The sequence below is a fragment of the Coregonus clupeaformis genome, chromosome 12 (assembly GCF_020615455.1).
Source record: "Coregonus clupeaformis isolate EN_2021a chromosome 12, ASM2061545v1, whole genome shotgun sequence".
In the NCBI taxonomy this organism is placed as follows: Eukaryota; Metazoa; Chordata; class Actinopteri; order Salmoniformes; family Salmonidae; genus Coregonus; species Coregonus clupeaformis.
Window position 1 is genome coordinate 62,962,747 of NC_059203.1, and position 15,427 is coordinate 62,978,173.

A 15,427-nucleotide genomic window follows, 5' to 3' on the forward strand; every position below is an offset into this window, starting at 1 on the left:
GCAGATGCAACAAGCACAAACATCCCCATTCCTGTGCTAACGAAGCTTTACGTATGCCAGGACGCATCGGAAATATCGGGAAGACGCGTGTCCTTGGGCCGTCCATTTCAAAAACATTTTAGCGGTCATTCTGTGTGCATCAGAGGAACCGGTTTCTAGATTTCCAAACATCCTGAGAATGAAATAAACAAGAGTAGTGCTCGGGGTTGAAGCGAGTGGGAGGGGGGCGGGGGTGCATGCTACACACACACAGGGGGGTGAATTCTGAGCTGGATTCCCAACAGATTAGAGTGATTATTTAAATATCTGCAGCAGCATATGTCATACATAATGACGTGTGAGCTATGGAAACATCCATCACTTTAACCAATGGTGTGTCTTCACTTCTTCATGTTGGGGATAGAAAGCATATGGCTCGATGGCCACGGGGGGAAGCATATGGCTTGATGGCTGCGGGGGAGTGAAATAGGTTATGGCTGCACGCACATCACAGTCTACGTCCCAAATTACACCTTATTCCCTATGTAGTGCACTATGGGCCCTGGTCAAAAGTAGTGCACTATATAGGGAATAGGGTGCCATTTGGTACGGAGAATGCATCTCACAGGCAGGTGCGAACCAAAGACTGGATGATTGCTGCTTAGTGATATAGGGAGACGAAGGTATCTACATATTATCAGAGCTGACTAAGTTTGAACCTGACAGAGTTTTAAAGGATGGAGGAGTCCTTTTGGAAGTGAGTCTACAGCACAGGTGTTTATCACTTTAAATCCCCCGCAGATGGAGAGATGGATCAAGTTGACATACTGTACGTGCACACACACCTCATTCTGCAGATGAAGGATCGTCTGGAGCCCATGCACATCCTCATAGACGACTGTTGCCCCTCCTTCTTCACTGTTCCTGTCTTCAGGTCCAGGATACGCCCTGAGGAGACAGAGGAAAGACCATGAGATGAGAGACGCTCACACACAGCCTTGCAGCATCCTGAGGTTCGGGAGTAGAGCTGCACCACTGTTTCTGTCTGGGACAGGACATTTTTGTTGGTCAACGTATCGCTCCCCTGTTTCTCATTAAGTGTTGGAGAGGAAAAACTATTTCATCCCTGATATTTAGCCTAATGTAATTGATGGAGAGTGTCTCTCCCTCTGTCTGTCTGTCTGTCTGTCTCTTCCTCCTCACCCCATTTAACCCATTTAGAGACTATTAGCTGCATCATCACTCACTTGTCTGTAAGAAAACATGTCTACAGTAATGCCAGACAAATAAGGTTTGTGTGTGTGTGTGTGTGTGTGTGTGTGTGTGTGTGTGTGTGTGTGGTGTGTCCCGCAGCGATCCGTTCTAGCTGACCCCAGTGTGTTTTTTCAGAGGAATTCCTCCTCCACACACGGTCAGTCTGAGCGGCGTTGCAACTAATTTGTTTGTTAGATGACTGTAGGCTTAGATCATGCTAACAGCTATCGGGTTAGCTAGGGCCAGCCAGAGGTTATTCAGCCGGACAAAGAGCGGATTCAAGCCACACACACAGATGAGTATGAGCGAGCACTCACACACACACTCCACAATTCACCTTCCAGCTGTAGACTACACAACAGGCCAATCCAAGGCCGGGGGCATTCAACAAGGAATATTGATGACAGGTGGGGGGGTTTAATGTTGAAGCTGGACATATGGACAACCTGCCAGTAACATTAGTGCAATGAACGCAGCATTAAACAATGTTAACTCTGCAAACTCCCAAAGCACTGATGAGGTCATCTATACGGTTCTATTCTAGCAGTGGCTTGTCAAGGGAGGGAGGGGGCCAGTGTTTGGCCACGGCTAAAGGCTGGATTTTAGTTTAGGCTACAATCTTGTATTGAAGGGGAGAGGATACAAGGATCTCAGCTCCCTCTCTTCCCGAGACTGACCCATCGAGGTCGAAAGAGAGCTCTGGGTGAATACAACCCGTCTTAGCATGGACATTGCCATTGAGAGCTTCCACCATTTTAAAGTAGGAGATGAAACCTCTTTCTACCTCTATGGACTGACCACTATGTTTAGCTAAAGACACTCTCTCCCTGGGGCTGTGGGTGCCCTGGGATGACATATAACGTTTATAATTGGCCAAGGTCAGGAGTCCAATTAGAAGGCTCTGGTTTCGTTCGGTGGATCACACATGAACATGTTACCAGCATTTACAATGGAGAGTATACAGACAGGAGAGACAGGAGATTGTTATTTATCAGCATTACCATGGTTTACCATGGAGAGGATGGAGACAGGAGATGAGGTTATTTACCAGCATTACCATGGTTTACCATGAAGAGGATGGAGACAGGAGATGAGGTTATTTACCAGCATTACCATGGTTTACCATGGAGAGGATGGAGACAGGAGATGAGGTTATTTACCAGCATTACCATGGTTTACCATGGAGAGGATGGAGACAGGAGATGAGGTTATTTACCAGCATTACCATGGTTTACCATGAAGAGGATGGAGACAGGAGATGAGGTTATTTACCAGCATTATCATGGTTTACCATGGAGAGGATGGAGACAGGAGATGAGGTTATTTACCAGCATTATCATGGTTTACCATGGATAGGATGGAGACAGGAGAGTAGAGGTATGTCTCCCAAACACAAAACCAGACCAGTAACACATTGGCTACATCATATGTTATTTTCCCTGAGACATCAACACACACCATTTACATTTAAGTATATTTAGCAGACGCTCTTATCCAGAGCGACTTACAGGAGCAATTAAGGTTAAGTGCCTTGCTCAAGGGCACATCAACAGATTGTTCACCTAGTCGGCCTTTCGGTTACTGGCACAACACTTTTAACCACTAAGCTACCTGCCACCCACACACATGCGTATGCACACTCCCACACGCTAAGACACCAACAAGTACAAACAAGTTTGTTTGTGTGAGCGTGAGTTTCCTCTACTGTGTTTGTGTCCAATTTGTAAGTCGCTCTGGATAAGAGCGTCTGCTAAATGATGTAAATGTAAATGTGTGACCTCATGTTCTAACTGACGGAGGTTAGAAGTCATCACACACACAGGGCTTGGGTTTCGGTAAGTGAGTTAAGGAGGTGATAGTTTAATCAGTGGATTCCCAGGCTTTGTCTGGAGGAGATTCCTAAGATGTTCTCTTGTTAGCAGGCGGGCTAGCTGCCGTGTGTGTGTATGTGTGTGTGTGTGTGTGTGTGTGTGTGTGTGTGTGTGTTCGTGCATGTGTGGTCGTGCGTGTGTGTGTGTGTGTGTGTGTGTGTGTGTGTGTGTGTGTGTGTGTGTGTGTGTGTGTGTTTATGTGTGTTGGTGCGTGTGCGGTCCTGCATGTATGTGTGTGTGTGTTCGTGCATGTGTGTATGTTCGTGCATGTGTGGTTGTGTGTATGTGTATGTCTGTTCGTGCATGTGTGGTTGTGTGTGTGGTTGTGTGTGTATGTGTGTTCGTGCATGTGTGGTTGTGTGTGTGTGTGTATGTGTGTTCGTGCATGTGTGGTTGTGTGTGTGTGTATGTGTGTTCGTGTATGTGTGGTTGTGTGTGTGTATGTGTGTTCGTGTATGTGTGGTTGTGTGTGTGTGTGTATGTGTGTTCGTGTATGTGTGGTTGTGTGTGTGTGTATGTGTGTTCGTGCATGTGTGGTTGTGTGTGTGTATGTGTGTTCGTGTATGTGTGGTTGTGTGTGTGTGTATGTGTGTTCGTATATGTGTGGTTGTGTGTGTGTGTATGTGTGTTCGTGCATGTGTGGTTGTGGGCTATCCTCTGCTTCTCTCCATCTGCCAGTGGAGCGCCACAGGTAAAGTTTATCCTGGAACTAATTCCATGGGAAACACTGCAGGGTAGAGGAGGAAGACAAACACTGCTGCACATGTCTGGACACCATCAGCTGTGTTTGTGTGTTTATTTGTGTTGAGCTCCCGTTTCTATAAATGTGTGTGTCTGCCTGTTATCCCCTTTGGTCAGGGATGGTCTCTACTTAGTGATGATTTCAGGGAAACCGGGAGGAAATGAAGGGATCAACACACCCCACAGAGGCAGGGGGATCAGCTGGAATGAAGGCATCCCAGGGAGATCCAAGGAAAGCGGAGCAGCAAACACATGCAGACATTTGTGTGTGTGATGTGTGTGTGTGTGTGTAGTGTGTGTGTGTGTGTGCACGCCAACTACAATCCAGTCCAGAAACCATGTGTTTCTATGGGTAGTGGCTAGGGGTTGTTTAAGGTCTAGGTGCACCACACATATGCAAGCGTGCGTACACACACACACACAAACACGTACTGTACGTAAACACACAAACACGTACTGTACATACGTACACACACACACACAAACACGTACTGTACGTACACACACACACACACACACACACACAGAAGGGATGTACGGTATGTGCAGTCCAAAACCATGTGTGTCTACAGGGTGTCTATGGGGTGTGACACACTCAAAGGAGATAGGATAAAGCAGTGACAGACCACTGCAGTCCTCAACAGCTGCAACATCACTGCTGCTTCTACTTGTTGACTTTTCATAAGTGAAAGAGTCAGACTGGAAAACCAGGGTCAGTCGGGAGAAAATGACTTCAACTAAATAATAATAACACAAAAACAAACCGGGATGGTAAAAGGTTTTCAGTGTAAAGTTAAAGGACTAAAACCAGATGTAGAAAAGATAATGGAGCTATATATAATGTTTGAGTCACTCAGACAGCATAAGAACAAGGCATAAGCCATGGCAAAATGTGAATAATTGAAGAAACATTTCCTTTAAAACTGCACATTTTCTCTGTCCCCAAACAAAATGTGTAGAAATGCAAGAAATTAGCTTAAAAACACCCTAACTTTGCCACTGCTGTTGAAACAAATCCTAGGGGAAAAACTGAATACAGATTTGTTTTTCCTTTACAAAACGTTTTACTACGGTGTGCGATTGAACACAACCCAGGTGTGAAGTCTCTGTGTCATTGTTCCATCACTGAATTGCCAGGGGATACACAACAATGATGGAATGATGCCCCCGGCTAGCTTGGCTGGCACCAAGCCTCCTTTCTCCCTTGCCAACCACAGCTACCCGTACTCAAATGACAAAAATAACAACATAGTTCTGGGAACCATACTTACGACATCTGGGTTAGCCCTATGGCTTAGACCTTTGTAACACATTCAGCAGCTGATAGCATTTATGCAGTAAAGGTGCACTATGCAGAAATCTCTACGCCATTTCCTGGTTGCTAAAATTCTAATAGTTCGCCTAATTTCAGTTTGTGACAAAACAAGCAAGTATAGTGTAGAGAATAATTGTACCATCTAAACCTCTGTGAAATATATTTTCCATAACCAAAAATATTGTATTTTCAGCTGTTTGAAGCTGGTGTACAAAACCGAAAGTAAAAGACGCAAAAACAAAACTTAAAGAACGGGAAGCATAGAAATAGCGCACATAGAACAGATCTACTGCTTCTTAGACTTGGTTTAAATTAGATTTCTATGTGAATTTGGTCAGGTCGCCCAAAAAGCTTTAATGTCAAGGAATGATGAGCACAGACGCATGTTGAAGATATACCCAATCACGTCGTAATATGGGGAACAACTATTGTTACCAGAAATCAAACTGTGCATGCCCAGGTCGTGTTACCACTGGTTTAACTCAAGTGACATGCAATGTCCTAAGTATGGACCCTGGGAGTTTAGGCCAAGACTCATCAACAACATAGAGTGTAGTTGCTGTCGACTGCTATACAGTAGCTTCCCATGCAAAGTGGCAGTACAATGATCATTTACAGAGAAGGGATGGCTAAGAAATTTGTTCTACACAGAATATTTAGTCATGGTTCAGGAAGAGTAGAGCCGGCTGTCTTGACTTGGTTGGTTTCACACACACACACACACACACAAATATGCATGTATTTGATGTACAGCGCCTTGCAAAAGTATTCATCCCCCTTGGCGTTTTTCCTATTTTGTTGCATTACAACCTGTAATTTAAACAGCTTTTTATTTGGATTTCATGTAATGGACATACACAAAATAGTCCAAATTGGTGAAGTGAAATTATAAAAAATAAATTACGGAAAAGTGGTGCGTGCATATGTATTTACCCCCTTTGCTATGAAGCCCCTAAATAAGATCTGGTGCAACCAATTACCTTCAGAAGTCGCATAATTAGTTAAATAAAGTCCACCTGCGTGCACTAAGTGTCACATGATCTGTTACATGATCTCAGTTTATATACACCTGTTCTGAAAGGCCCCAGAGTCTGCAACACCACTAAGCAAGGGGCACCACCAAGCAAGCAGCACCATGAAGACCAAGGAGCTCTCCAAACAGGTCAGGGACAAAGTTGTGGAGAAGTACAGATCAGGGTTGGGTTATAAAAAAATATCTGAAACTTTGAACATCCCACGGAGCACCATTAAATCCATTATTAAAAAATGGAAAGAATATGGCACCACAACAAATCTGCCAAGAGAGGGCCGCCCACCAAAACTCACAGACCAGGAAAGGAGGGAATTAATCAGAGGCAACAAAGAGATCAAAGATAACCCTGAAGGAGCTGCAAAGCTCCACAGCGGAGATTGCCGTATCTGTCCATAGGACCACTTTAAGCCGTACACTACACAGAGCTGGGCTTTACGGAAGAGTGGCCAGAAAAAAGCCATTGCTTAAAGAAAATAATAAGCAAACACGTTTGGTGTTCGCCAAAAGGCATGTGGGAGACTCCCCAAACGTATGGAAGAAGGTACTCTGGTCAGATGAGACTAAAATTGAGCTTTTTGGCCATCAAGGAAAACGCTATGTCTGGCGCAAACTCAACACCTCTCATCACCCCGAGAGCACCATCCCCACAGTGAAGCATGGTGGTGGCAGCATCATGCTATAGGGATGTTTTTCCATCGGCAGGGACTGGGAAACTGGTCAGAATTGAAGGAATGATGGATGGCGCTAAATACAGGGAAATTCATTCAGACAGAGGCTGTAGTGTAGTTAGTATTTAATAATAATTCCATATATGGCCATGTTTTATGACTTTAAATGATTTATTTCATGTTTTCATTCTTCAAGAAATTTGAGACTGGGACGGAGGTTCACCTTCCAGCAGGACAATGACCCTAAGCATACTGCCAAAGCAACACTCGAGTGGTTTAAGGGGAAACATTTAAATGACTTGGAATTGGCTAGTCAAAGCCCAGACCTCAATCCAATTGAGAATCTGTGGTATGACTTAAAGATTGCTGTACACCAGCGGAACCCATCCAACTGTCCCTCTGTAGCTCAGTTGGTAGAGCATGGCGTTTGCAACGGCAGGGTTGTGGGTTCGATTCCCACGGGGGGCCAGTAACTGTAAGTCGCTCTGGATAAGAGCGTCTGCTAAATGACTAAAATGTAAATGTAAACTTGAAGGAGCTGGAGCAGTTTTGCCTTGAAGAATGGCCAAAAATCCCAGTAGCTAGATGTGCCAAGCTTATAGACACATACCCCAAAATACTTGCAGCTGTAATTGCTGCAAAAAGTGGCTCTACAAAGTATTGAATTTGGGGGGGGGGTGAATAGTTATGCACGCTCAAGTTTGTTTTTTTGTCTTATTTCTTGTTTGTTTCACCCCAAAAAATATGTTGCATCTTCAAAGTGGTAGGCATGTCGTGTGAATCAAATAATACAAACCCCCAAGAAATCCATTTTAATTCCAGGTTGTAAGGCAACAAAATAGGAAAAATGCCAAGGGGGGTGAATACTTTCGCAAGCCACTGTACATACACAAACATGCACTGCCCACACACACACAACCAGGGTTTCCATTAGCTGGTAATATGAAAAGACGATAAATAAAACTGCCGCCGACCAATTGTCCGGGAGAAGAAAATCCCATTGCAAAATAATGGTTCTTAGCCTATTCCTTGGTGGAAATACCAGTCGATGGAAATACATGACCTATAAGTGTTTATTTATTTATTTTAATTTAGGGGGTAGATCAGCTTTAATACTGCAGATAGATTGTAGCTTCCATCAATGTAATTGTCTGCATAATTTCCAATCCCCTATATTGTTTTGTAAATATATATATATATTTTAAACAGGACAGGACCCAGAGGCTACATGTAGTTTCATTATCCAGAAAGGACCCAGAGGCTACATGTAGTTTCATTATCCAGACAGGACCCAGAGGCTACATGTAGTTTCATTATCCAGACAGGACCCAGAGGCTACATGTAGTTTCATTATCCAGACAGGACCCAGAGGCTACATGTAGTTTCATTATCCAGACAGGACCCAGAGGCTACATGTAGTTTCATTATCCAGACAGGAACCAGAGGCTACATGTAGTTTCATTATCCAGACAGGACCCAGAGGCTACATGTAGTTTCATTATCCAGACAGGACCCAGAGGCTACATGTAGTTTCATTATCCAGACAGGAACCAGAGGCTGAGGCTACATGTAGTTTCATTATCCAGACAGGACCCAGAGGCTACATGTAGTTTCATTATCCAGACAGGACCCAGAGGCTACATGTAGTTTCATTATCCAGACAGGACCCAGAGGCTACATGTAGTTTCATTATCCAGACAGGAACCAGAGGCTGAGGCTACATGTAGTTTCATTATCCAGACAGGACCCAGAGGCTACATGTAGTTTCATTATCCAGACAGGACCCAGAGGCTACATGTAGTTTCATTATCCAGACAGGAACCAGAGACTGAGGCTACATGTAGTTTCATTATCCAGACAGGACCCAGAGGCTACATGTAGTTTCATTATCCAGACAGGAACGAGAGGTTGCGGCTACATGTAGACAACTATCACTCCGTCTCTACATCCATCACTCCTTATATCCAGACAGGACCCAGAGGGCGAGGATACATTTAGACAACTATCACTCCAATCATCCCTCATCCATCCCCTCATCCCTCTATCCATCCCCTCATCCCTCTACATCTGTCCATCCTTTCATCTTTATATGATAGATGAGAATCCATCTCTCTCCATCCCTTTCTGACAGATTAGGCTCATCAGAGAGAAGCCATGTGAAGTGAATCCAACTGTATACCTACCACTCCATCCCTCTTTTCCTACCTCTTCATCCCCCTTTCCTTCCCTCTCTCCATCCCGACGGAAGGAATGGAGGTTGAAGCATTTCATCTCTCACTTTGCCAGCGGGTCCTCATTCGCTTTCGGCCTGGTCCAATCACTATTCATATAATACGCATGCTCATCCAATCAGTAACCTCGGCATGTCAACAGCTCATTAGCCATGCAAGGGCGTGGGAGGAGTAACCAGGCTCACTTAATCACTGTGAAACATGAGGCTAATCACACACAAACACACACACATCAGGAGCTGATGCAGGCTAAATATTTTATCTGGAGCTGTTTTCCGCTCCAGGACAAATGATTAGGCTACACTGAGGGGACACCAGCTATGAGATTCCAATTTCAGAGGAGTATATTCCGCCCACGTGCAGAAATCGGTGGTAATCTGAGACGTGTGGTTTGGGAGGCGACGGGAACATCCGTGTGCGTCGGAGTGGAGGCCCATAGGGCTTGTGTCAAAAGTAGTGCACTATATAGGGAATAGGGTGCCATTTGGGATGTCATATTCAATTCAATTTCACACTGGGCGCATGTTGTCTGACTGTGGTTTCTACAGTGGGCACTGGTGATTACTGAAGGTGACTAAAAGTGACTCTTACACTTAAAAAAAAAAAAAAAGTTAGCACTCTGTAGGATTACTGTAGGAGACTCAGTGTCTCGCTCCCACTCCAAAACCAAAGTTTACCGAACATTATCAGAGATGAGTACAGGTCCCACGCCATCTGTTGCAAATATGACTACTTGAGGTCTGAAAACCTCTGATAAACATATGCTAACGCATCACGTTGTATACAATGATAGATGCAAAATGTTTTACTACGGTGTGCGATTGAACACAACCCAGGTGTGAACTCTCTGTGTCATTGTTCCATCACTGAATTGCCAGGGGATACACAACAATGATGGAATGATGCCCCAACCACAGCTACCCGTACTCATTTGAGTACGGGTAGCTGTGGTTGGCAAGCCTCCTTTCTCCCTTGCCAACCACAGCTACCCGTACTCAAATGACAAAAATAACAACATAGTTCCGGGGACCATACTTACGACATCTGGGTTAGCCCTATGGCTTAGACCTTTGTAACACATTCAGCAGCTGATAGCATTTATGCAGTAAAGGTGCACTATGCAGAAATCGCTACGGCATTTCCTGGTTGCTAAAATTCTATTAGTTTGCCTAATTTCAGTTTGTGACAAAACAAGCAAGTATAGTGTAGAGAATAATTTTACCATCTAAACCTCTGTGAAATATATTTCCCATAACCAAAAATATTGTATTTTCAGCTGTTTGAAGCTGGTGTACAAAACCGAAAGTAAAAGACGCAAAAACAAAACTTAAGAACAGGAAGCATAGAAATAGCGCACATAGAACGGATCTACTGATTCTTAGACAGTTTAAATTAGATCTATAACTCAGATTTATATGTGAATTTGGTCAGGTCGCCCAAAAAGTTACATATTTCAGCTTTAAATGTCAAGGAATGATGAGCACAGACGCTTGTTGAAGATATACCCGATCACGTCCTAATATGGGGAACAACTATTGTTACCGGAAATCAAACTGTGCATGCCCAGGTCGTGTTACCACTGGTTTAACTCAAGTGACATGCAATGTCGTAAGTATGGACCCTGGGAGTTTAGGCCAAGACTCATCAACAACATAGAGTGTAGTTGCTGTCGACTGCTATACAGTAGCTTCCCATGCAAAGTGGCAGTACAATGATCATTTACAGAGAAGGGATGGCTAAGAAATTTGTTCTACACAGAATATTTAGTCATGGTTCAGGAAGAGTAGAGCCGGCTGTCTTGACTTGGTTGGTTTCACACACACAAATATGCATGTTTTTTTATTTTTTTAAAAATATATTTTCCTTTATTATTTTCACCTAACCCTACCACCCCTCCCCTAATTGGAGTAAACTAATGGACAACAACACTTAGGCTTCTACTTCCAGCTTATACATACTATATACATTTTACGGACACAATGTATTTTACAATAGTTATCTTTTGTTTGTTTTTAATCCCATCCTTCAGCTACCATCAACCCCTCCCATCTATCTCTGAAGACCATTCCGGTTTGATTTCTATTTTGCCATATATTTTTAACTGTGCTATTTCACAAAAGTTCTGAACCTATATACATTTTACGGACACAGTATATTTTACATTCGTTATCTTGTTGTTTTTAAACCCACCCTTCAGCTCCACTCAAACCCATTTGGCCTAGAAGATAATTTCAATAATTTAGTGGAATTAAATTGGCGCTTGTGTATTTTCGTTAGTCGTTATGTTTATCACACGCACACAGCATACAGATACAGAGCCTATGCACACAGCATACAGATACAGAGCCTATGACCACAGCATACAGATACAGAGCCTATGACCACAGCATACAGATACAGAGCCTATGCACACAGCATACAGATACAGAGCCTATGACCACAGCATACAGATACAGAGCCTATGACCACAGCATACAGATACAGAGCCTATGACCACAGCATACAGATACAGAGCCTATGACCACAGCATACAGATACAGAGCCTATGACCACAGCATACAGATACAGAGCCTATGACCACAGCATACAGATACAGAGCCTATGCACACAGCATACAGATACAGAGCCTATGCACACAGCATACAGATACAGAGCCTATGCACACAGCATACAGATACAGAGCCTATGCACACAGCATACAGATACAGAGCCTATGCACACAGCATACAGATACAGAGCCTATGCACACAGCATACAGATACAGAGCCTATGCACACAGCATACAGATACAGAGCCTATGACCACAGCATACAGATACAGAGCCTATGCACACAGCATACAGATACAGAGCCTATGCACACAGCATACAGATACAGAGCCTATGAGCGTAAAATCTGTCAGACAGCGCGAGAGCTGCTGCTGCTACAGCTTCTCAGACAGCTCCTTCGTTGCTGCTGGAGTGAAACATGCTTTAATAAGCCCCATAATGGCGTAACAATTCTAAATGCAATGGCGTCTTAAAAACAGTTTTTTGTTGGCCACGATTAAAAAGAGCAACTATTTTTATTTCTCAACTGAAGTGTGCTTCCCATTCGCCATTCAAACGCATATAGGCAACGGTAGGCAGGCTTCAGTGCATCACGCACCACTATGCAATGAGCTGGAAGCAGCATCCATTTTGAAAACGTATAGTTAAATTGTTTGAAACCTGTACGTTTTACTTCATATTATGGAGGCATGTCTTACCTTGCTTCAAAGTAAAATCCGACCATAGAAACGTGGAGGCAATTATTTTATAAATACTTCCATATGCCATTGGCACATGGATACAATGATAGATAGATATATTTTTAGTTGTTCCCACGACCCGAGCGTTGCAAGCACCATGCTCTACCGACTGAGTGACACAGTATGTTAACCTGTATGTAAGGAGTTAAATAAGATAAATAAGGAGTTATTGACCTGAATTGACCTCCTCAACAACCTTCTCTTCCCATCACTATGACTCCCATCACTAAGCTGCAGACAGACAGCAACAACTTCTCCATCACTATGACTCCCATCACTAAGCTGCAGACAGCAACAACTGCTCCATCACTATGACTCCCATCACTAAGCTGCAGACAGCAACAACTTCTCCATCACTAAGCTACAGACAGCAACAACTTCTCCATCACTAAGCTGCAGACAGCAACAACTGCTCCATCACTAAGCTGCAGACAGCAACAACTGCTCCATCACTAAGCTGCAGACAGCAACAACTGCTCCATCACTAAGCTGCAGACAGCAACAACTGCTCCATCACTAAGCTGCAGACAGCAACAACTTCTCCATCACTAAGCAGCAGACAGCAACAACTTCTCCATCACTAAGCCGCAGACACACCATCACTAAGCTGCAGAAAGCAACAACTGCTCCATCACTAAGCTGCAGACAGCAACAACTTCTCCATCACTAAGCCGCATACAGCAACAACTTCTCCAACACTAAGCCGCAGACACACCATCACTAAGCTGCAGAAAGCAACAACTGCTCCATCACTAAGCTGTAGACAACAACTTCTCCATCACTAAGCAGCAGACAGCAACAACTTCTCCATCACTAAGCCGCAGACAGCAACAACTTCTCCATCACTAAGCCGCAGACAGCAACAACTTCTCCATCACTAAGCCGCAGACAGCAACAACTTCTCCAACACTAAGCAGCAGACAGCAACAACTTCTCCATCACTAAGCAGCAGACAGCAACAACTTCTCCATCACTAAGCCGCAGACACACCATCACTAAGCTGCAGAAAGCAACAACTGCTCCATCACTAAGCTGCAGACAGCAACAACTTCTCCATCACTAAGCCGCAGACAGCAACAACTTCTCCATCACTAAGCCGCAGACACACCATCACTAAGCTGCAGAAAGCAACAACTGCTCCATCACTAAGCTGTAGACATCAACAACTTCTCCATCACTAAGCAGCAGACAGCAACAACTTCTCCATCACTAAGCCGCAGACAGCAACAACTTCTCCATCACTAAGCAGCAGACAGCAACAACTTCTCCATCACTAAGCTGCAGACAGCAACAACTGCTCCATCACTAAGCAGCAGACAGCAACAACTTCTCCATCACTAAGCAGCAGACAGCAACAACTTCTCCATCACTAAGCCGCAGACACACCATCACTAAGCTGCAGAAAGCAACAACTGCTCCATCACTAAGCTGCAGACAGCAACAACTTCTCCATCACTAAGCCGCAGACAGCAACAACTTCTCCATCACTAAGCCGCAGACACACCATCACTAAGCTGCAGAAAGCAACAACTGCTCCATCACTAAGCTGTAGACATCAACAACTTCTCCATCACTAAGCAGCAGACAGCAACAACTTCTCCATCACTAAGCCGCAGACAGCAACAACTTCTCCATCACTAAGCCGCAGACAGCAACAACTTCTCCATCACTAAGCCGCAGACAGCAACAACTTCTCCAACACTAAGCCGCAGACAGCAACAACTTCTCCATCACTAAGCTGCAGACAGCAACAACTTCTCCAACACTAAGCTGCAGACAGCAACAACTTCTCCATCACTAAGCTGCAGACAGCAACAACCACTCCATCACTAAGCTGCAGACAGCAACAACTTCTCCAACACTAAGCTGCAGACAGCAACAACTGCTCCATCACTAAGCTGCAGACAGCAACAACCACTCCATCACTAAGCTGCAGACAGCAACAACTTCTCCAACACTAAGCTGCAGACAGCAACAACTGCTCCATCACTAAGCTGTAGACATCAACAACCGCTCCATCACTAAGCTGTAGACATCAACAACTGCTCCAAATAAAACAATAGTAGCCTGAACTGATCTGTCTGGTCTCTCTCTGTCAGCTAGCTGGCAAACACACTTGATTCTAATCATTCACATACAGGCAGGCAGGCTCTCACACACACACACACACACACTTCCACTACAAAACAGGGGGAGAAAGGAGGACAGACAGAACAAAACATAGTTGGTTTAGTTCCACTGGGTTTCACACTGGGCCAAGGCTCTAATGCTCTGACTGACTTCAAAGGGCATGTGTGTGTGAAGTGTGTGTGTCTCAAAGAGTCTCTACGCGTGTGTGTCTACGTGTGTGCGTCCTCAATATTCTCCAGAGGGAGAGAGGAGTGTGTGATAGTTGTGTGTTGTGGATGTCATGCTGCTTCTGCCGGCGTAATCCGTTAGATTCAGAAGAGAGGCTGTAGCGTCTATGTGAGGACAACCAAGCTTTTCTCAGGTCAACAGGACCAGAGTGATGGTGGTATTCACATGGCTACAGTGCCCTCTAGTGGACACAGTTATTGTATATCCCTCCTATTCAGATGCAATACAGTGTACTAGGGATGCCATCCTTTCTTCCAGGCAGGGCAACAGTCATTCTTGTTAGTCATCCTAACCAGAGAGGATGGATTGGAAAACCTCTTGGTCTTAACTATTGAGGAAACAGTCATGCTTGTTTTTGGAGTAGAATTCCATAGCTAAAGTACGGGTTTGTGCGCTATAGGATGCAATATAATCTGTCATGGACTTCTGGGAATAAGAATAAGAGTGAAGACCATGGGACCGTCACCATCTGTCAGAGTTGGCTATAGAACAGGATGGGACTGTCACCATCTGTCAGAGAGTTGGCTATAGAACAGGATGGGACTGTCACCATCTGTCAGAGAGTTGGTTATAGAACAGTATGGGACCGTCACCATCTGTCAGAGTTGGCTATAGAACAGGATGGGACTGTCACCATCTGTCAGAGAGTTGGTTATAGAACAGGATGGGACTGTCACCATCTGTCAGAG

The 15,427-nt window shown here is 44.4% G+C and overlaps 1 protein-coding gene across 10 annotated transcripts in view; it reads right to left on the bottom strand.

The window, feature by feature from the left end:
* The window catches only part of arnt2 (aryl-hydrocarbon receptor nuclear translocator 2), a 95,261-nt gene that overhangs the window by 61,465 nt on the left and 18,369 nt on the right, over window positions 1–15,427 (bottom strand). For all 10 annotated transcript variants that reach the window (XM_045224005.1, XM_045224006.1, XM_045224004.1 and 7 more), the window contains one exon: window positions 825–927. In XM_045224005.1, the coding sequence (XP_045079940.1) occupies window positions 825–927 (103 nt within the window). The remainder of the gene's footprint in view (window positions 1–824; window positions 928–15,427) is intronic.